Source organism: Megalops cyprinoides, chromosome 2 (genome assembly GCF_013368585.1).
Source record: "Megalops cyprinoides isolate fMegCyp1 chromosome 2, fMegCyp1.pri, whole genome shotgun sequence".
Taxonomy (NCBI): Eukaryota; Metazoa; Chordata; class Actinopteri; order Elopiformes; family Megalopidae; genus Megalops; species Megalops cyprinoides.
In genome coordinates, this window is record NC_050584.1 from 80,116 (window position 1) to 104,129 (window position 24,014).

A 24,014-nucleotide genomic window follows, 5' to 3' on the forward strand; every position below is an offset into this window, starting at 1 on the left:
GGTTTTTTTTTTTTTTTTTTTTTTGTTATTAGTGATTGTTTTTGACTGCTTGCTCTAATCTTGTAACTCCCATCTGGCACTCACAGCTCCTCACTGACACTGCCTCAGTACCCCAATGCTAACATCTCTGATCTCCCTGTTTATTTAATCTAAAGTCCCCTCTGGACTGCTTATAGTTCCTCTTGGGAGAACAATGAAGTACAGTGGCTCCTGCTGTTTGGGGATATATTCAGCACTGCGGTTGTAATGCTGGAATGCATGGCATCCAGCGGGCTCATATCGCTAATTGATTTCTTCTGTGGTTTGAGTCCTCAATCTCATTTTAAAAACCCATGGCTTGGCTGGAAGTGCATGTGTAGCGTAGTGGTAAGGAGCAAGACTCCAAAAGGTTGCTGGTTTGATTCCTCAGTGGGGCACCACTGCTGTACCCTTGGGCAAGGTATTTAACCTAGAATTGCCTCAGTAAACATCCAGCTGTATAAATAGATAACATGTAAAATGTGTAAAATATGTAAGTTGGTCTAGATAAGGGCATCTGCTATATGCCAATAATGTAGTGTAATGCATGTCTCTAATCTGGAAAAGAAATTAAGGGGTTTGAAGATGATATGCTTGCTGGTTTTGGAGGTTGTTGGCCACTTTACTTAGGTTGGGGCTCAGTGGAACCATAATGGTGTAGAAAAACAAAAAAGAACAGGTGAATTAGTGGCATACATTATGCTTTCCCATTTTGTTTATTAAATTGCATTTTCCACTCCCATGTATTTGGTCCAATTCATGACAATGTACTACTTCAGTAACAACCAAAAATGCACAATAAACTCACTTTATGATATCCTTTCTTCAGCCCATCTATTGTTGTTGTTTGGGGCTGTAATGTGGAATGTACCGAGCACTGTGTTATGCCTGCTCTTGAACACTCCAAGGGTCTCTGCTTCCACAGTGTGTCCATCTCAGAGTAATCCATCTCAGAGTAACCAACTGCTTCTTATGTTTCAGTGTGTCATGTCACTTCAATTTCCACCTATGTCCTCAATTTTTCCCATATAATATGATAAATAATTCTTGTAATCGTCTCTATGTCTCTCTATGTCTTCTAAATGTATTGATTATTCCCCATGGTTTTCTGTAAGCCCTTAAACAAGTCCATCATCGCATAACAAACACTCATTCTGCACATTAACAACTTGAATGTGACAGCAGTACTTTCAGTATTAACATCAGTACCACTTCTACTAATGCATTTAATGTCACTGGCACAACTGATAATTTAGATTCAACTGCTGTTCTACCGGTTCTGCTGTGATGAATAATAATAATGTTGCTGATAAAAATAACATGCCTGTGTGATCCTGGTGCTCAGCCTGAAGCCCATGCTCCTCCTTTCTGCCTGGCTCATTTCTCCATGGTAGAACCCAGGCTATGCAGGCCGCCAGGAGCTGCCGGAGAACCTGAAAATCCAGTTCCGAACGGTGGCCATGATGGTTCCAGATAGGGCTATCATCATGAGGGTCAAGCTTGCCAGCGCTGGCTTCCGTGACAACCAAGTCCTGAGCCGCAAATTCTACACCCTCTACAAGTTGTGCGAGGAGCAGCTGTCTAAACAGGTATTGCAGGTCAAAGGGTCACAGCTGGGGTTAAGGCCAGTGGGTTTCTAAAAAGGTGTGGTTTCAATGCAGTCCAAACATACATTTTTTCATTAAAAAGCATTCAGAATGAACCTTTATTTATGCCAGATGCACATTGTGTAAACAGTCATTCGATGGATTGGTTAGATACTAAACTAAATTTTAATACATCTAATCTAACCTTTCCCAAGAGGGTTATTTCTTTTTATAGGATTATGTGGGTGCCCATTTAAGCATTTGAAACATACAGAGAAAAAATTGGAAGCTGGACCCCAGATTTGGCTGAAACATACAATAGTGAGATCATTTATGAGAGAGCCTGTGATGCTCTCACCCATGTACTTATCTATTTCCATGCATGATGTGCAAGGCTTTTTGCCACATTTGGCTTGCAGCTTGACTATTTAAAACCCAGACTATTTTGAACTAAGTGGTTGAACTAGCTATGTGGAAGAGTGAAAAATACTGTGACTTTAGTGTTCATGGAGACACATCCTATAAAGTCGATGAAGACAGCAGAAATAATTAAAATGGCAATGTCAATCTGTCAAACGTTACAGCAACATAGGTATGAGAAAGACATCTCTCACATCTGTAGCCCTTTATGCCATTCCAGAAGAACATGAGAGCTCAATTTGTGTCCATAGTCCACATTTCATTGAGTTCATAAGACAAGTACATTTCAGTTCAGCTTTGGTGGAGAAAATGATTATGTATGACACAACAGATTTCTAATGAATTTCACTCTCTGCATTAATGGTTTAATTTGGAAATGTCAGATCTCTGCTTGGGGTAAGGGTCCCAGCTTCTGCGGTGTACAGAGCAATGAGGAATAAAGCAAGACAATGCAAACGTTGCCTTCAACATACGCCTGTATTTGTATGCATGAAGGATGGCATAATGGCATGTAATTCACTGCAGTAATGTAAGTGAGTTGATGAGTAATCACACTTTTAAATGGTACAGTGGAAAGTGAAAGAGGATGAATTTGACAAATTTCTCTCTAGACTAGGCTTTATTCCCTAAATCACTCCATTTTCCAGGTGCACCTCCACATCTGAATTCACATTAATCCAAAACCACTGCCCAAACAAGTCATGAAGTCAGCAACTCTATATGTTTGCCATTGTTAATGTTGTGGATTTATACCACAGGCATTTGACCATTACTCTGATTATCAGCCCTATGCTTCACCCACTGTTCTCCTTTGCTTCCCAGGTTCATTATGACTTTGGGCTGCGGAACATCCTCTCTGTGCTGAGGACGCTGGGGGCAGTGAAAAGGTCCAACCCCACAGAGCTGGAAAAGACGGTGGTGATGAGGGTACTGCGAGACATGAACCTCTCCAAACTGGTACTGTAAACTGCCCATCGCCCAAGAAAAACATACCCAGGGCTTAACTGAATGCAAACCAGGCAGGGTTTTTTATCTGCAGTTACTGCATTCCCTAATTCTGTACGTGGTGCTGAGCACGGTTAGTATTTGTATGGCAGACCTCTAGGTACATCCCGATGCAGGGACAGGGATTTTAGGAGACATCATCTTTCAAATGAGACATTAAACTGTAGTCCTGGCTCATTGCGGCCATATACCGTCCCATGGCACTCTTTACGCAGAATGGATGTTTTCCTCTCTGTCAAAAGAAAATCGAGAGGCTGCCTGTCTCAGTTTGGTCATATGATCATTTTCCAGTATAATTGGTTACACTGGTTTGCCACTCCACCTCAGTTGATGTGTTGTGAGAATTCTGATGAAAATGGTTGCTGTGCATCACCCAAGGTAGGTTCAGCTGGTGGCTGGTGATGGTTGAGGTTAGTCACTCTTTGTACAGAGAGAGCTCTGTGAGAATAAATGTGAGCTCAAATATGAGCTTTTTTTACTCCCATGTCTAACCAGTTCAGTCTTATCATATAAAGCATTATCTAGTGAAAACATAAGGGACCAGGTGACTCTATGCACTCTTTCTTATTTACGCGGTCACAGCTAAGATGGGTACTACGTGCTTGATTTGCAAGCTTGTAGTGGGGGGAGAGCTAGATTTGGTTTTTGTCTGTGTTTATTTTATAAATAATATATAGTGTTATAGTGTTCAAATTACATGAATGGCCTTCACAAATATTTACAAGTTTAATAAAGGGTTTACTAGACTAGGGTAAGACTTTAGGATTTTTTTAGGGTTTTTTTTTTATTATTTAGTGACTGACAATGCAGTATCGTCTTATGATACTGTGTCTGTTTGTTAATCATTTGTATATACATACAAACACAGAAATGTTCCTGTCTTTGTGGCTTGCTGGCATTGTTCAATAGAATGTTACATTACATTACATTACATGCATTTAGCAGACGTTCTTATCCAGAGTGACTTTGAGTACAATAGAACATAAGTGTATCCATTGAGTTTAAACGAGCATCAGTGTCATACCAGACTAATAACACGTTTAGGGAGATTGTAGACAAGTTGTGCAGCTGCATTTTGGATTAGTTGTAGAGGTTTGATTGCACAGGCAGGAAGGCAAGCAAAGAGGGAGTTGCAGTAGTCCAGACATGAGAGGACCAGGGTCTGATTTAGGAGCTGCGTTGAATGCATAGTGAGATAGGGGCAATATTAGGGGTATATATTATATATATACATATGTACATATATATATATATACATACATATACATGTAAACATATACATATATATATATATATATATAATAGGGGTAATATATTTTACAAGAATAATCTGCACGCCCGACTCACTGCTGCCACTTGAGGGGAGAAAGACAGCTGGCTATCAAGCATTACATCAAAGCTTTTGACAGTGCTATTGGTTGTAAGGCTTGTAGAGCCTAGGCTGAGGGAGACCTCTTGAAATGGGGACGATCTGGATGAAAATAAAATCATCTCAGTTTTAGCCAGGTTCAGCTTTAGGCAGTGGTCCACCACCCACTGTGAAATGTCTTTCAGTCTGTAAATATTCTATATATAAATAACAATTCACTGCCAGATGTGATTTGTATCTGCCAGATTGGCAGATCATATATATATATTTTTTGTTAGGCATTATGCTTATGTCTTAAAGTTAGAGCCTTCTTTCTATTGGACATCTGCAGCTTGACTGGGCTGCTCAAGGACATTCAGATCTTGCTAAGCCACTTCCATGTAGTGCTGGCCTTGTGCTTTGGGTCATTGTCCAGCTGAAAGGTAATTTTCTGCCTCAATTTTAGGTCTTTAGCAGATTTTCCTCTAGGATTTGCCTGTGTTTTGCTTAATTTGCATCCATTTTTCCTCGGTCCTGACAAGCTCCCCAGCCCTGCTGAAGACAAGCATCCCTCAAGCATGATGCTGCCACTGCTATGCTTGACCATATAGATGGTGTTGACTGGGTGATGCACTGTGTTAACCACGCAAAAGAAGTAACATTGGGAATGTAGCTCAAAATGTTGAATTTTTGCCTCATCTGACCACATAATCTTTTGCCATATATTTGATGTTGTTCTTAAATGATTTGTTGTTAGCTCCATGCGGGATTTTATTTTTTTCCAGTCATGATTTCCTTCTTACCATTCTGTCATACAGACCACTGGAGTGACAGACTGATCTAGTCAGTGTATGGGTGGTTCAATACACCTTCCACTTCTTAATGACTGACTTGATCATGATCAAAGGAATATTCGTTTACTTTTTATACTCTATGTCTGTTGCCTGTCCCTGACTTCCTTTGCCTTTCCCTGACTTCATCTCAGAGTTGTTTAGAAAACTCCTTGGTCTTCATGGTTTTTTTCCTGCTGCAAACATTTTTCACATTACCCATACAGTATAATCTGCTTAATAATTGCTGATTATTAAGATGCTTTATCCATCTGGTTTAGAAACTGGTGTTCCCACCAGTGGTATCACTTTATAGCCCTGCTTTACACAGTATAACAGTATACGGCATACACAGAAGGGCATCAGTTGGTATGAGTTTTCTTCTGTGTCGATCATCTCCTCAGGTGGATGAGGATGAGCCGCTTTTCATGAGTCTGATCAACGACCTCTTTCCTGGCATCACCCTCGACAAGGCTGGCTACCCCGAGCTGGAGGCAGCCATTCAGAAGCATACAGAGGACGCTGGACTAATCACCCACCAGCCCTGGGTTCTGAAGCTAGTGCAGCTATACGAGACCCAGCGTGTCAGGCACGGTCAGTAACTGTAGACTAATAAGATAAGATAAGATAAGATAAGATAGCACTTTATTGATCCCCAGGTGGGGAAATTTGGGTGTTACCAGCAGCAGAAAAGACAGGCAATGAAGTACAGATAACAATATAATAAAAATACAGTACAATAAATGGAATATGTTATAATGTAGAAATAAACAATAAACAGTAAAGAACAACAATTAAGCAGACAACTGTATTTGTAGTGCTAAAAAGGTATAGTGAACAGTAAAATGAACAGAGACAGTTTCAAGTATGTGATTAACATCTCCTGGTCGATCCCTCCTGTGTCACATGACAGGAGGTTAGTTGTGTTTAATGGAAATTGATGCAGGAACAAAGGGTAAAGACATGATGGATTGCCATCCCATCATTAGCAACTGTATCCTGGCAACAAGACAGGATTGGGGGGGGGGGGGCAGGGCAAACGAACTGCAGGGTGAGGGGAATGATAAGGGCTTACTGCCACACCAGTGGGTCATTCTCTGCTCCAGTAAGGGGAAGCTCAGTTGACTTTCATTGTGTTGGCAAAGGATGTGCATCTGGTTGAGTGAATTGAGCATTCTCCTCATGACAAGAGGGGTGCCTTTAGTGCAAAATTTAACCAACAAAATGGAATGTCAAATACAAATAAAGTGTGACGCTTAAAGGATTTCTGGTCAAAACGTAAGTTTTGTGTAAGGTTGAAAGTCCATTACAAAACATTTCTTGGTCATACAACATGTAAGAACATTCATTAGTTTCCTTATTTATGCAGTACACAGACCGCTTTTCTGTACTGCATCTGTAGGCTTGCAGGCTTTCTATAATATCACCTGAAATATTCTTTTGATGTCAAAGCCTGTGCATGTAGGGAACTTTATTGAAGCAGCTGCTGGATGGAGGAACAGGGGCTATGCCTTTGTAACTACATCTCAATTTCACCTCTTCCCAGAGGGTTGGGTCAATGACAGTAAAATAAATTATCTTAGATGGGAAATTAGAGGCCAGAAATTTTAAGAATGTTGAAAGGTCTGCTTTATTAGACTGCACATTAGATAAATGCTTCAGCTGATGGTATGTGTATAACAATTTTAAGATCAGAGGAGTGCAGTCCCTGCATAATAAATTGAATGGATACTTTGTCTGTATGTACTAGTTTACATTTAAATGATCACAACAACAAAACCTGAACATGCACCTTATTACAGTATTACTGTATATATTCAACAAAATATATAGTTAGAGTTTCTGATGTGTTGCAATGGTTACATAATTGTTATTCACCAAACTTAGTGCTGTTCTAACACACAGCTTGTATTTTGGAAAAGGAGAGCCATGCTATTTTCAGACTTCTATACGTAGACAAAATGTTATTAACATATAGTAGCCAATGCTCCTATTGCTGCAACCCCTACTGTCAATGCATTAGTGACCTCCAGAACACATGATGTCAGCAGCAGCTTCTTTACACACTGCAGCTCCTTAGACTTCTTATGCTGGTGAGATAGGCAGACACCTAGTGAAATTAGAGTATATGTTGTTACCATTATTATTGTTGATGGACAGGATCTGTTGTTAAATAGCTAAATGAATTGCCAATGTGCCATTTATTAATGAGAACAATGATTGTCTTTATTTGGCCACAATGGACGTGACAAATTCACTGAGAAACGTATTCCCTTTTGGGAGAACTGAGACCATGGCATGTATTCATAAACATAGCACTGTGTATTAAGCTGACATGTAACAAAGTCATCTTACAGTTGGAGGCAAAAATCACTGAATCCATGACAACAGAGCACATGACATCTTATCTTCATATGTAGCAACCACATGGTTAGATGATTAACGATTTATGATTTACTTCAACACGCTAGCTAGCAAGGACGCAAGAGTAATACATTGTCAGCTGTATTTGCTAGCTTGCTGGTTTGCAAATTTAATCCATTTTGAACCTCAGCTAGGTAGAAAACTCAGATTTAATGCTGTGACCATATGCAGACACCCACGTTAGTGCTTTTGTTGAATACAGGAATAAACCAGCAGTTTTTATGAAAATGAAAATGGCTGATGACGGAACACAAAGTCATCTTACAGTTGAAGACTGAACTTTTCATCCTGTTGTCAGACCTTATTATGTCTCATCTTTATGCAAAATGATTCAGTGAAAGTCAACCGCTTACCTGCTGACATTAATGTGGAATACCTTGTATTGTAAAACAACACAGGATCATTTATTTCTACAGAAAGCCTCAAAAACAGCCTATAGAAAGTTTCTAATAATCTACTTGCCCAGTGTGCTTGACCACTTTCTAGTCATCATATGTCCCGTAAGAAGAGTCATAAGGAGACAGCAATTAAAGTAAAGTAATTAAAGCAATTAAAGTAAGCTGTAATTAATAGTGATTAAGTAGTTCTCAGAGCTGGAAACTATTGTGTTATTTAGGTTATTTATAGCAAGTGTGCCCTTGCATATTATGTGAAGGTCACTCATTAAAGGGACATCGAGCATACTATGATTGCATTTGGTTAATTGCAATATTACATCAGACCTGGATATTTATAAGTACAGATATTCAGATTAGCTATGCTTGCTAAGGTGTTGTGTATTTGATGTTTTGTCTTATTTATTGATTCATTCATTTGGCACTCCTTGCTAACAGAACATTAGTAGATACACAAACAGAACAAATACACTTTGCGTCTACAGTCACAATAAAGCAGCTGAATAACTTCACAGTGACTAACATTGTTCACAATTAGTAAAAAAAAATATTTAGTTTTCAAGTTGATTTATAATTCAGACTCAGAATCTCAGAATACCCATGTAATGCTGGGGTCTCAGTAATGGATGAAGAAGCCAAATGCAGGCAGTGAATGACTGCTGTCCTTGCGTACGTGGGTAGTGCATTTCACCATTCACCATACAAGTCAGAGAGCAACCCAATAGTTATTGGAGGAATTTGAGCAGAGAAGAGGAGGACGAGTAGCAGGGGATGAAGTAGACCGACCTCTGGAGTCCTGCATGCTCTTGACCAGTGAAAAATGTAGTCCTTCTTCCTCTCCCTGGTCTTTTTTTCCAACTGAACACACTATCAAAGCAACATTGACCTGTAAACACAAAATGAATTTCGAGCTCCATACTCATATTATATGATAAAGGTAAGGTAAAGTTTTTTTAGTTTTTTCCATTGGACAGGCTTTCTTTCCCTTGATGTGAGGACCTGAGGCAGACTGATGACAGCCTCTCAGAGCCCTGCCTGCTTTGAGGGCCAGTCAGGTGATTTCCTGTGCTCTCCATCCCCAGGTATGATGACACTGGGCCCCAGTGGAGCAGGAAAGACCACCTGCATCCACACACTGATGAGGGCAATGACAGACTGCGGTGCTCCCCACAGAGAGATGAGGATGAATCCTAAGGCCATAACCGCATCCCAGATGTTTGGCACACTTGATGTGGCCACCAACGACTGGACGGATGGGGTGTTCTCCACCCTCTGGAGGAAGACTCTGAAAGCCAAGAAGGTTGTACATTAGATGTTCCTACTGTGGCAATGGCCACATCCAAAGCTGGTAAAATTCAATTATCTTTCTAGTGTGTTAGAAAGGCTGCAAAATCCATTAGAAATAGTGTATCATGACAGATCTGGCATCTGTACGAAATCCATGAATGTTATGCATATATCTCAGTACCTCCCTTTGTAAGAAAGCATTATACTGGGGACTGAAAGAAGCACGCTGTAGTAGCACATACAGAACTCATTTGATACTGTTAACTCCACATGCAATGAAACTGTCCGGTGCAATCCTGCACATACTTATGATCACCTTAAATAATCAATGCCTAATAAATTGAATCATTCCTACTGAATATATTGTTTCCATGTTTTTCAGGGAGAACACATATGGATAGTATTAGATGGTCCAGTAGATGCCATCTGGATTGAGAACCTGAACTCAGTTCTTGATGACAACAAGACCCTCACATTGGCTAATGGGGATCGGATCCCCATGGCTCCTAACTGCAAAGTGGTGTTCGAGCCACACAACATTGACAACGCTTCACCAGCCACTGTCTCCCGCAACGGAATGGTGTTCATGAGCTCCTCTGTGCTGGACTGGCAGCCCATCCTGCAGGCCTGGCTGCAGAAGGTGCCCCCTTCACAGGCCAAAACACTGTGGGGCTGCTTTAGCAGTGTCTTCCAGGTTAGAACCAGGTCTCCTTATCGCCATGCCTTCCTGTGCCTTCCTCCTGCATCTGTCCTGGAGCTTCTCAGCGTTTGTTCCAAAGGGCTGCAGCATTCTAGCAAAGCATTTAACAACTGGGCTAAACTAGGCTCAATCTAAATTGGATCTGTTTTTCTCTCACCTCAGGTCTTACTGACCTTTTCCCTGGGGACATTTCATTTGGCTGTGGCAGTCTGTTCATCCAAGTCAAAGTGGTGCAGTAATGATGTTATAGAATTAGTACTTATGCTGATTTTTTGCAATTTCTTGGAGAGGGTCTGCAATACGTCATTGTACTTGTTACATAATTAAATCCATTGACTGGGTGGGAACTTTAGTCAGATATAATTACAAGTGTTAGTCACGCCATGAGAAGTGTAGACCCCCAGAGCTATGAACCAGCAGAACTAGGAGTGGAGGCTCTCTTACGTGGTTGAGGAAAACAGTAGATGTTGGGTCAATATTATCTTTGGTTAGTATTATTTTGATCTGAGCTAAAAAATATTTTTACTGTGAATATACTGTACAATACCCAATAGTTATTTCATATTCATAAAAACCTGAGCTGGTGGAATAACATTTTGGTTTCTTCCGCAGAAATGATTGATAGCTTCAGTATATTGTTAGCTCACACTGTAGGGAGCCAAGACAGTGTGGCTGGATAGCAAAATGCCACAGACACCATTTCAGTTTACTTTGGATGTGGCATTTTTTAGGACATCTTGTGAAATTTTCCAATCACATAGCAGTGGTGTCATTTTCTCTATGTCTTTGCTAATCTGTTGAATCACATGTAATTCACTCTTTTCTGCCAAAATGCAGAACTGGCTTTTAGGAGCCAAGTTGTTTTATGTTACTTAAAACATCTATTTGGTGTGACTTGAACCTGGGGGTTGTAAAAGCCTTAGTGTGGACAGTGGGTCAGTGCTGGCTGAAGAATCTGAAGAATAGATGTCCTTTAGTACTCTGCAAAGAGCTATAGCTTTTCCCTTTTGAGAGTGACTCTTTCAACATAAGTTACAAAAACACAAACCCCAAAGACCTTGTCAGATGTTCACTTTGTCAGTCATTACACAATTTTCATCATTCAATTCCAAGTCTTTTACTGTATATGAAACAGACATTTAAAAAATTCTTCAGATGAAAAAGGAACAAACAAAACAAATTTCATTACCACTCATCTGTTTGAGTGAATTAATGTTTTACTACAGCTGGGTCAGCTAATGTCAGACACCAACTGTGGCCATTAGCAGTGCCTGCCTCTTCCTCCTCATCATTATGAATGACTGACAGACTGGCATGATTATCACAGACTCATAGTGTTGCTGGACAGGAAACAGGCATTGGCAGCAACCTCTCTCTTTTCTCTCCACAGGATTTAATTAACTTTGTTTCCACCACCGTGTCTCCAAAAATGCACATCCTGGAGTGCATGTATGTCAAACAAGCTATTGACCTTTTGCAAGTAAGTGAGCCAGCAGATGTAGCTCCCTTGCAAGAGGATAATTTATTTTTGAGCTCTGAATTGGTCTACTGGGATTGAATAAGAGTGCCTTTATGTGTAATGTGGGGAAAAATTTTATATATAGATTGCCAAGTCTTCCAGTGGTTAGACACATTTGATTCATTGTGTTTTACGATGTCATCTTCTTCACGACATTGTATGACAGATGCACTGTTTAAAAGGACAAATGCTTTGCACAAAAGGCTTTACATTAGAGCAGTGTCTTGCTGTCAAGAGAATGTTGGACTTCTTGCAGGAGTCAGAGACGTGTGCAGATAATTTGAATTGTGATTGAAAGCTTAAAAAAACAATGAAAAAACACCAACCCACATTAAAATCAAACCTTGCATTATATTTATCCTAAAAAGAATCATTCTGGTATACCATTGAACATTCCAAAAAAAAAAAAACAACAACAATAAAAGTGGTAGAAACACATACATCCCAAGATGCAAGCATAATAAGGATGAATAAAGAAGAAAATTCAAGTATCAGAATTCAAGTATCGTCACCATCAGTTACAATTTAACAACAAAATATAATTGAAGCAAAAGGGATCACAACACAGATGATTAAAGTAAATCAGTGTCATTAATTTCTATAATATGTCTGTGAAATATCTACTTCACTAAACGTTTGACATTTATGATACCCTAATAAAGAACAAAAGGTTTCCAGCCTACAGGAAAATATCAACAAAATTAACATTCATATACCTCATTGTAATACCTAAGTGCCTGCATTCAGTTGCTTTTAAAATGTAATTCCTGGTTAATTACAATTATGTGATTACTCTAGCCAGGAAAGTTTCACTTTCCCTTTTGAACTAATTTGCCCTAAGGACTTTGCTGAGCTAAGCTTTCCTCTTAGATAATACTGTAAATTCACCACAATGAAAGGACTGCAAATGAGCAGTGAAGAGTGAATGAGTGAAGACTACCTGGGGGATAATAGCTATGATATTAGTGCACTCTCATTCCAGCCCATTAGGATCAAGATCAGCTGAGAGTGAGATGGTGAAGGTAGTACAAAATGGGGAGAGAGAGATGGGAAGAGACAAACTGTTAGTTTTCCTGTTCCTGTTTTCCAACTGTTGGATGAGTTAAAAACGGCAATTTATTACATTGGCTTCTTCTTTTAAAATGTAATTACACCAGAGTAGCAGAGGAGAATACAAGCTGAAGAACTGAAGAAGTGAGGTTGGAGTAAGCATGCTTGGAGAAAGGACTCTATTTCCCTATAATAGAGGAGATCCTAGCCATGTCTGTATTATGTATTTTTTTTTTCAGTCTGCTCTTGCGGTACAATGGAGTTTATAGTAAATAATAACATTGCATGAGTTAGCAAATATTTATTGGATGAGCCATAATTCATTTTGCATAAATAATTATCAATATTTAATGGAATACCCATACATAGAGATAAAACTTAGATGTTAAAACCCAAGTAAAAGCAAGAGAATTGCCTCCTGAGGGTTGCAGGTAAATTTTAGCTGGATGAGTATTGCTTGAGAGCTCATTGTGGGTTTATTTACACAAGTCATAGTTTGTGTAAGTAAATGTTGAACTTAAATACAGAAGGTATGGCATGTGGTTTGATGAGATAGTGAGAGGGTGCGAGGGAACATGGTGGTTGATGGAGGTCTTGTAGAGGTATACCGTGTGGTTTGAGAGAGTGAGAGGGTGAGAGGGAACATGTTGGTTGATGGAGGTCTTGTAGAGGTATACCGTGTGGTTTGAGAGAGTGAGAGGGTAAGGGGACCTTGGTGGTTGATGGAGGTCTTGTAGAGGTATACTGTGTGGTTTGATTGATGAGAGGGTGAGAGGGAACGCGGTGGTCGATGGACATCTTGTATTTACAGGGTTTGCTGCCGCCAGCGGAGGAGACCCAGACGGCACAGCTGCACGTGGCCCGACTCTTTGTGTTCGCAGTCATGTGGTCAGTCGGTGCTCTGCTGGAGCTGGAGGACCGGGCCAGGATGGAGGCCTTCCTCCGGGCCCACGCTGCACCGCTGGAGCTCCCTGAGGCTCAGGGGGAGGAGACCATCTTTGAGTTTGTGGTGAATGAGACTGGGGAGTGGAACCACTGGTCAAAGAAGGTACCAGTTAGGCAAATAAAGGGACAGGATTGTACACTATACGTTTTATTCAAAAATATTGCAAGTAACATCCAACGAAGCTATCTTTCTTCTCCTTCAGTAATATACATGAAAACATATGCAGTAATAAGGACTTGAAGGTGATGTTAATGAAAAATTGTGGAAAATGAGCTTGTGGTATCTCAGAAATTCTTACCAGTTTATGTTCATTTTAATACCTTGTGGTGGCTTTATGAGATTGGTCCCATAAAATGAAATGAAAACTATAACTGGAAGCATGCTTTGGCATACCAGCCTTAACCTTTTCCCCATAGGTGCCTGAATATATATACCCAAAGGACTCTGTCCCTGACTACGCTTCTATCCTGGTGCCCAACGTGGACAATGTGCGGACAGACTTCCTGATGCAGACGGTGATGAAGCAGGGCAAAGCCGTGCTCCTCATTGGCGAGCAGGGCACAGCCAAGACAGTCATGATCAAGGTTTATCAACATTAACATTATCATATGCCATCCACCATTCTTACAAACAAAAATGACTAAAAACTGGACTTTATTAGGCATATAATTCATATAATTCATAACTGCGACCCATTGGTTAAAAGCTCAGTTCCCTAATGACTGCTCTGTACAACTTATCTCCATACCCTTTTAGGGCTACACCAGTAAATATGACCCAGAAACCCACTTAACCAAAAGCTTGAATTTCTCCTCGGCCACACTGCCAAACATGTTCCAGAGGAGTATTGAGAGCTACATCGACAAGAGGATGGGCACCACCTATGGACCACCTGCAGGCAAGAAGATGACGGTCTTCATTGATGATATCAACATGCCTATGATAAACGAATGGGGTGACCAGGTCAGTGTTATTTAATGGTCTGTAATGTGAAGTAGACCAGAAAAGCAATCATTAAATGTGTACGGCTGTCCAGTGTCATCAAGGAAGATAATTTTTTGTCGAGCTACTCTCATGATATAGGCCCTCTTAGTCCAGGCCGACTTGCTGACTTGTCTTTGATTGGATCCATCAGCACCACTGTTTTTCAGATATAGCAATAGATAGTATTGACAGGTCCCACCTCTTTTTTGAAATATTCAATATTTCTCTGCAGAAAATAATATGTATCCTTTTACAAAATGTTCTTTTTTATATTTTTCATTGAATTTTCAGTTTTAGACCTGAAGTTCTGGTTTATTGTTTTGCCTTTCAAGTTGTGACTCAAACTTATGTTAATCAAAAAACATACAAATAATTTCACTTATGATAGATTGCTGTTTTCTCCTGAATACCTCTTGTGCTGATGTGATGATTTAGTTTGCAGCCCACACTGGGACACAGAGAGACCTTTTGAGTTGATGGCAACTTTCAAGGTGTCAGACACCCAGGGGCAAAATGTCTCACCAGAGGCCAATTCTATAACATGAATTTGTTGGTACCTGTCACTGGTGAAATTCCATTGTGTTTGATTCATGTACAAACGAAGCAAGGCTGGATGAGATTGCACGTTGCATTCTATTTGTTGCAATGCTACTGGGAACAACAAAGCTTCCAGAAAGTGATGATAAGAGAAAACCTCCAGCAGAATACACTTATACCTGGAGCAGGTGCCCTGAAAAGGAAATGTTACAGACCCACTTATACCTGGAGCAGGTGCCCTGAAAAGGAAATGTTACAGACCCACTTATACCTGGAACAGGTGCCCTGAAAAGGAAATGTTACAGACCCACTTATACCTGGAATAGGTGCTCTGAAAAGGAAATGTTACAGACCCACTTATACCTGGAACAGGTGCTCTGAAAAGGAAATGTTACAGACCCACTTATACCTGGAACAGGTGCCCTGAAAAGGAAATGTTACAGACCCACTTATACCTGGAACAGGTGCCCTGAAAAGGAAATGTTAAGACTTTTCTAACATGCTGTCCAAAGGGAATAAATCACTTTTTCCATGGCAGTGGCAATCCAAGAAAGACAATAATAATGATACCGAAGGATTTCCCAGTTACTGCAATATATGATCTTATATGAAGGTTACAGTGCTGCTATTTTCTTATAAAAGACCGAGAGGTGCTCAGAGCCCATCCTGTGAACATACCTTTTTCAGAGAAGCAGTCTCTTCTCCTCCCTGTGTGTCAGCATGGGTGTGTTTGAGCCTTTGTAAGCCTATATACCTCTATGCCATTTTGCCCTTCTGTAGTTCTTAGATCAACATCAACTCTGCACTGGGCCTACAAGAACCTTGAAAGCAAACCGAAGCATTCATTTACACTGTGGCAACTGCATTATAGAGATACTGCTCCAATTAATGTTTGATGAATTATATGCATTTGACAAGTGGAAATGCAACAAAGTATGTTGTTGTGTGTAGAAAAAAAACTGTTCAGTACACGTTTCCCAAAGCATGGACCTGATAAAGAAACATTTAGAAATACACCTTAAAGTGCCTGAAACGCAAATGCAAAAGCAATTGTGTTGTGCTGCCCACGCAGTTAAGGAAGCAGAAAAAATAGACATACATTCTAATATGTCTTACAAACTTTCCAAAGCTGTGCTGGGGAAAGGTTGATTATCTGCTGCGCACCTTTCCTAGCTTCTAGTGCAGTGAAACCAATCCCAATTTTGTCTGGATGGGCTACCTTCCCAGCTAGCAAAAAGACTAGGGCCGAGTCCAGGAACTGTTCAGCGCCTTCGATTAAGACTCAGCATTAGTCAACCATCATCTGGCCGAGTGTGGATTGCCACCTGACAGCTAGGGCATCAGCAAAATGCAGTAGCACTGATGCCATGCGTGTTTACTCGGCCCAGATGCACATTAACCTATATGTGCCACAGGAAACCGCGAAGGATAACCCATCACAGCCATAACGTGGGTGGAGTTTCCCAGCATGCTTTGGGGCAATTGACTGTTGCTAAGCCCACCGTGAATGTAACTGTCTTCATCAATGATGTAATTCCCTCCACCCGCGTCGGTATTAAGTGTGTTATGCTCTGGTTTATACTGTTGTAAAATTGGAGGCTGATTGATGAGCAATGGAAGCGTCAAAACTCCACAAAAACCCCGGTTTGTCTCCTTATTAGTATGATTACAGTGTAATTAAGAGTAGGAGTTGTTTATTAAGCCTACCTTATCATTAGTAGTTTTTCATAAGCACTGAATTGCCAGTAGTAGTATTGCCAAAAGCGGCCCGATTCGTAAGCATGCAGTATACCACACTCGGGCCACATTCAAGCTGAGTGTTCGGGCCGGACCTGGACCTAGATTCAAGGCCAAAGCTCGGCCGAGTCAGGTGGCCGTAATTGAGCCGCATTTGGCCCACATATTTTTTGCTACTTGGGTTGAGGACAGGGAGAATAAGATTTCCATGTAAATTAAAAGTGAGTTAATCTAAAGCAGGTCCTTTGCAAGAATGATCCTTGTGAACACAGGACATTTGCCTTTATTCACCTCATTATAACTTTGTTTGAAATGTTTTCTGAGTGGCTCTATACTACAGACCAATCAGCAAGTTTTCGGCTGAAAACTGTAGATATATCTGACCTTGGAGTTTGGTAAGGTTTGTGATAACAAACAGGCCTGAATCTAGTGCCAGGAATTTATCAAAATAAAAGATGAAGGTGATTTTAACCACATTACAGCCAGCAAGGCAAAGACTGCCACCCACTTTGGAGGATTCGAAGCAATGCAAATGAACCTTAAGGGGAGATAGTGAGAATGTTAGGAAAAAAAGACTCTTGCTGATCATGCATGGTCTCCTGATTGTAAAAAGTCTGAAATCTATCACAAAGGTACATTACCATGAGCATCCACAAGTGCCAGTTCTTGGTGATTTTGTATATAGCACTGTATCCACAGTATCATCTCTTTGTGGGCAGTGTCACCAACAAAATCACATTGCCATTTTACCCTAATATGTTGTTACTACTGCTACTCCTACCTTGCTTTGTTCATGAAGGTGTCCTAACCTGGAGTCAGTTTGACAGATATAGAAACAAGCTCTATATATATGTATTTTAATGATGTATTTATAAATTCATGTGTCGCATATTTATTCAGTCATTTCAAGGTTAGCATAAGATAGGACTGACACAATGACAAATCTGTGGTGTAAAAAATATGTGGACAAAGAAGGGAAATTTACTTTGGACTCTCAGTGGCTTTCATATTGAATAATATTGCTTCTCAGTATATTTTTCACAATAAACAATATTCTGTCCTGATTTAGTCAATGTGATCTGTGAAAAGCATTGATATAAAATGTTCATATTTTCTTAGTTTCTCAGTGTTTGATAATAGAAAAACATTGACATATATTATGTTTTAGTTCCATTTTCAGGTAATGAGTATGTGGTAACAGTCGTAGGATTAAGTCACTGTTTTCAAAACTTTGTGTTGGTTATTGAGTTTTTCCAGAACATTCCTCAAGTCACTGTGAGCAAACAAGTGTAGCACACTAAAGCCTGAAATATCTAGTTGGTTTTTGAGTGCCATTTTAAAGAGGGGAAGTGCAAGTGGGAGGTGAGAGCTTATTTTTTCAGGTAGAACTGTCAAGACCCATTTGAAATGATTCAGATAGTAATATGTGCAATTGAAAGATGAAGTCTATCATTAGGCATCTTTCATGTGATCGTTTCACATCTGCCTCACTGGGGGGGTTGATACAATATCCTCAGCTGTCTATCTCTTAAGCAAAATGTTAACAATGCCAGTAAGGTAGATTGGGCAAATTCATGTAGATGCATGGCTTTCCTCTGGATAAACCACAGGACAACCATATGCAGCTCTAAATGTGGGTGGAATGAATTTGTGCTGAGCATAACACTTTTAAATTATGGTTGCAAATTCCAAATTATAAAATGAAGCTATTGATACCATGGGAATAATGCCTGGACACCTTTGGAATACCTTAGTCCAAGTCTCAACTCAGATCCTGATCCTAATTCTAAACTTGCGAAGAAAGTAATGAAGTGTCTGTATGATATTTCTGTATTTTAGTTACTTTTAGTTATTTAGTTATATATAGTTATGTATATATATATATATATATATATATATATATATATATATATATATTTTTTTTTTTTTTTTTTCTGGCCATTGCTCTCTTCTGAAGAGCTCCCTTTTTCCAACAGATCACAAACGAGATTGTACGTCAACTGATGGCGCAGGGGGGCTTCTACAACCTAGATCGCCCGGGGGAGTTCACCAGTGTGGTGGACGTTCAGCTTGCTGCTGCCATGATCCACCCTGGGGGAGGCCGCAACGACATCCCACAGCGCCTCAAGAGGCAGTTTAGCATCTTTAATTGCACTCTGCCCTCCAATTCCTCTATTGACAAGATCTTCTGCACAGTGGCTGAGGGCTACTTCTGCTCCGAGCGCAGCTTCCCGGTGGAGGTGTGCACCCTGGCCAGTGCTTTGGTGCCCACCACAAGGAGGTTGTGGCAGGTGGTCAAAGCCAAGGTAAAATTGGTTGGTGGGGCTCCATGCATAGCAAAAACACAGCTACACCTCGACATTAATCACCTCCTCTTCAAGATTCCCCCCTCATTAATAAATGTACTTCCACATACATCACGATTTCCATATAGGCAAATCTGGAGACATTAAAGTTTAATGTTGTCACCATAAATAATAAAAATTCCTATGCCACATTCAAACCTCAAGCATAATCTCTGCTTACAGTAGTCCTGTCCTTATTTTGGATGACAAAGGATCCAGTCAGTTATTTCAGTCAGTACAGGCTACGTCTACAATTATCATCTCTATATCAATCTATCAATACTCTGCAGACCTAGAATGCAATAATAACAATAACAACAACAATAATAATAGTAATAATAATAATAATAATAATAATAGCATGAGAGAGAAATAAAATATGAAAAAATGCAGACACCATTGTTAAACATGCAGACCAGCAGTTTGCATGTCATTGAGGTGATGTACATAAGAACACTGGCATAATATTGCCACTAAAATGTAACAGAAAAAGAGTGGAGAGCAACTGAATTGGATGATGCAAATAAGTATGACTTGTAACTGGGTGGTAGATTTTCAAGAGAATTCATCTTTGGAATCAACACTATGTGAATACTTAAATCATAATCATACTGAATCATAATCATTTCTTGTTGCACTCTCAATATAATCGTTAGCATTGCCACTCTGTACACATTGTTACTTTATTACTCTTGTAACATTATTTATATATAAGAAGCCCAACATTGACAATACAGTCACACTGTCACACAAATTCACTAATGTTTGATTGGAATAGACCTCTCCCCAAATCAAACATTCTTTGCCATTGCATTCCTCCTGGCTGTCGTTTGCTATTGCCAAGACAACTCAAACTGGGAAAATTTATTTTAATGCCTGATGAAAATGTGGCTAAAAATGTGGTTACAAAATATGGTTTCTGTGAAATGCTGCTAAAAATGTTTTGTACCAATGATTAATTAGGGGCTGCTATAAAATCTTCTGTTTTCATACACCTATGAATGTTTTCACAGGTCCAACTGTCTAACTTCACTCTGATTTTACATCAAGTGTCCTGTTCTTGATTTGGGACTTGTGTACACATTTAGACCTGTTCACCACCCACATTTAGTCATGTTTAGCAGACATATTATACATTATACATATTATACATATGATTCTCTTTCAGTACCCTGTGTTTACTGTTATCTTACAGTCTCTCAGTAACAGTACTTTGTAAAAAAAACACAACAGCAATGTAGGCCATGCAAATGGTGTTCCTTTCTCTTCCTGCTGCAGTCTCATGACTGTAGACTGTTTCTTTTACCTGGGCTGCTCTCTTACCAGTAATATCCAGACAGACCTCTGCTAGGTCTGTGGGGGTGCTGCTGTGGCCACCACCAATCTTTTTGGCTTAGATGTAGGTCATCATGTTTGCATGGCTTTTGGTCACAGTGCATGTCATATCTCGTTTTTCATGCTCCAATTATCAGCAAAGACTCCTCTCGCCACAGACCTCTAACCTGCCAGCTTTTGGTGAACAGTTCTGTCTCAGAGTCTTTATCAAAGGGGCGCTTTTGCATGGCGTGGACCTGTGCCCATTTTCTGTGCTTGTCTCTGGGTTTGCTTGATTTTCAGGCATTTTGCTTGACAGAACATACAGGGTGTTTTTTGGATTGTAACTGAAAGGGAAAAAACAACCTTGTGCCATTTTTGCACAAAGTGTTGGTGCTTATTAAAGTTATGTTTTGGGAAATGTTATGAGAATTATTTTCTTCTCTGAAATAAGCCAAATGAAAATGCCCACACAGCGAATCCATATTTTCACTCAAAGGTGGTTGTGAAAGCTCACAAAGCTTAAGTGGCATGTGTGTCCTTTGTAAAGATGAAACATTAGAAGAGAATATAGAAGCCAAACCATGTAAGCATGTAAAGTACTTGTTTACCTTTCTTCCTTCAAAAATGTATCTGTGGGGAAATTACTTCATTTCTGTAAGTGCCCTCAGAGAAGATACCGAATTATCACACACTCAGTGTAGTTCAAGTGGTAAACAAAAATTGATTGGCACAATTTTCTCTAATTTTGCCTGACAGAAAATGTTTGAAAATCAAGGTAGATTTATTTCTGCATTCAATATAGGGAGTTTTTCAGTAATGTTGTTGATGCTGGTTGATAAATTAGACTAAATACTGGCTCCACTGTTTAAGAAAGCATTTTACCTGCAGAGCTCAAAAACCAAAACCCAAAGATATCTCACATTGTATAACTGTATGTCATACGCATGTTCACATTTCATCAGATTCATCTAGCAGTTCTTTCTTCCTTAAATGTTTTTAGAGTGATAAAAGGATTAATTGAAAAGTTTCATTCAATCAGCATGTATGTATTACCACAGTACTGACAAAACGCAAGAAAAAAAAATATTTAAGAACAGTAACAGTATGCTGTTCTGTGCTCATGAAAATTAAAAGTGAATACAAGCACACTGTAGTTCAAGCATGAATGAACAAAAAATAATCATAGTAATTCTTGGCATCTCCTGGGGTAAGGTAATACTTCTGTATTGACACTATATTACTGCTTTGATTTACTATTGTAGATGCTGCCAACACCTGCAAAGTTCCACTACATTTTCAATCTGCGTGACCTGAGTCGAATCTGGCAGGGCATCCTCAAGGTGACAGCAGAGGTGTGCAGGAGCGCTGAAGTCCTGGTGGCCCTCTTCCACCACGAGTGTTCCCGCGTCATAGCTGACCGCTTCACCAATCACAAGGACAAAGAGTGGTTTGAGATGACTCTAGAAAAGGTGAGGGGGATGATTGTCAGGTTGTTCTCACAGAGGATATGCTGTGAAAATGCACTTTCCCTCAAAACAACTTTTTTACATTCAGTTCATTCCAGTTGTATTACCTAAAGTGTTTTATGTATTCCATACACAATCCTATTCATCATGGATGCTTTCATTTTTTTTAATAAGTCACTTCAGGGGCCACATATGAAGCTTGAAGGGCCACATGAGGTTAGCCACTGCCATAAAGACCTAGGTCAGGACCTTTTTTAAAGGCTGGAAATCTAAAGGAAACTTACAAAGGTCTTCCTACATATTTGGAGAATTATTTGCAATAGAGGTTTGATGCATCACCTTATTGGCTCATGAATGAGCTATTATTGTTGTTGTATTTTATGTTGATAGAGAATGGGGTGAAGTTGTTTTAAAGTCCTGTTTGCATTATACAGTTTTTTCAATAGGCATGTGCAATTAATACAAAGCTGACTTGTACAGTTTTTTTGAAAAGATGAAAAGGGAGATGTCAATGGTAGGTTATTTTGAATAATGGCTGACACCTTATTCTTAATGGAAATGGAAGATGTATTGTTTTTAAGTAAGGATCGCCTTTGGCTCGTTGTATCAAGGGAAGAAAAAATGTGAGAAGAATTTTAAAAAAAGAAATCATGGCAATAAATCAGCCGTTATCTATCAAAGCACAGGTAGACAGTGAAAAAAAAACAAGAGCACAATCACACTCAATAAAATAGCAATCTAGAAAAATGATTTTGTCTTCTATATTTTAGTTTCTCACAATACATTACAATAATTTGAATAGATTATTCCATTCTGCTATCATATCTTGAGAATCCACCATATATGACTTAAAGAGTTTAATATTTCTTTGGGAACGCAAAATGAATCTGCCACTTTCTGTTAAGGGCAGACAACCATTTGGAGCAGACAATCAGAAGAAGCAAATGCTGTCTAGGAAAAGCCCAGCATTACTTACTATTTTGCAATTGAACTGAAGCATATCTTAACATCCTTCTATAAATACATGGTGTAAGCATTTATGCTCTGAATGTCTGTTCTGTTATTTTTGTTATATATTTCATAGCCGTCTATCCTTGCATTATAGACCAAGAACTGAGAACCACTCCATCAAAAATGTGAATTGCCTAACCTGGGACTACTTTATTATGTACAGTATGACTCAAGCTGAGCTATGATGAATAAAACATTAATACTGCTTTTGTGTTAGTTCTGTAATGACAATTAATAATGCCACCAAGAAAGGGTCAGAAATAAAAAAATGAACTACCCATGCTGGTTCAACCCTATTTTATTTGAAGAAGTGCAATATTGAACCAGAAGAGTACAAAAAAGGTATAAAATGTCTCACAGAAAATTTACATATTTACAAAATGACAGCCCTTCATGTGAATGAACAAGTAATATAACTGTATGTTACTACATACCAGCTTTCACTTTTGTAATTATAGTGTGAACACACATGTACACTATGCACATGTGTATCTCTCAGGTTGCCACAGGGGACCATGGAGCATCCCTAATACGTGATGCCCCTCGGGACTCCTACTTCGTGGACTTCCTGAGGGATGCCCCGGAGGCAACGGGGGATGAGCCTGAAGATGACGACCTGGAGGCCCCCAAGATCTATGAACCCATCCCATCTTTTGAAGCCTTGTCAGAACGGCTGACCTTGTTTCTTCAGCAGTACAATGAGGCAGTGCGAGGCAGCCCAATGGACCTGGTCTTCTTTAGGGTGAGGGACAGCTCACCTCTCTCACTATGCTGATGTGTTTTTTTTTTGTGGCAGGCATACTCACAGCCTGTTTTATGCCAGAGACAGGGGGTATTGTTTGGATATCTATCCCAGACAGTCAGTGGGATTCCCCTATCTGCTATTTATCATAAATCTTTCAGGTGAAATGAGACCTCTCTGGTGTGATAAAAGGAAAGCACCTTCAGGTTGCTGTGTACAGTCAGCAGCAGGTGAAATGTTTGCTTTCTCTCGGGTGGCAGGGCTGAGGGAGGGAAGTATTTGTGGATCATTATCAGTTTGAATACCTAATCTCTCCTTCATAGTAAACATGCAGCTTAAGTAAACTC

At 39.7% G+C, this 24,014-nt stretch overlaps 1 protein-coding gene across 1 annotated transcript in view; it reads left to right on the forward strand.

Annotated features, from left to right (window-relative positions):
* Positions 1 to 24,014, forward strand: part of dnah5l (dynein, axonemal, heavy chain 5 like) — a gene marked incomplete at its 5' end in the record, with an annotated part of 123,703 nt that overhangs the window by 42,865 nt on the left and 56,824 nt on the right. Inside the window, 12 exons of the mRNA XM_036522644.1 lie at positions 1,413 to 1,607; positions 2,847 to 2,981; positions 5,612 to 5,801; positions 9,109 to 9,326; positions 9,696 to 10,007; positions 11,404 to 11,493; positions 13,394 to 13,630; positions 13,945 to 14,112; positions 14,285 to 14,491; positions 18,763 to 19,092; positions 21,711 to 21,917; positions 23,425 to 23,667. Coding sequence (XP_036378537.1) covers positions 1,413 to 1,607; positions 2,847 to 2,981; positions 5,612 to 5,801; positions 9,109 to 9,326; positions 9,696 to 10,007; positions 11,404 to 11,493; positions 13,394 to 13,630; positions 13,945 to 14,112; positions 14,285 to 14,491; positions 18,763 to 19,092; positions 21,711 to 21,917; positions 23,425 to 23,667 — 2,532 coding nt within the window. The remainder of the gene's footprint in view (positions 1 to 1,412; positions 1,608 to 2,846; positions 2,982 to 5,611; positions 5,802 to 9,108; positions 9,327 to 9,695; positions 10,008 to 11,403; positions 11,494 to 13,393; positions 13,631 to 13,944; positions 14,113 to 14,284; positions 14,492 to 18,762; positions 19,093 to 21,710; positions 21,918 to 23,424; positions 23,668 to 24,014) is intronic.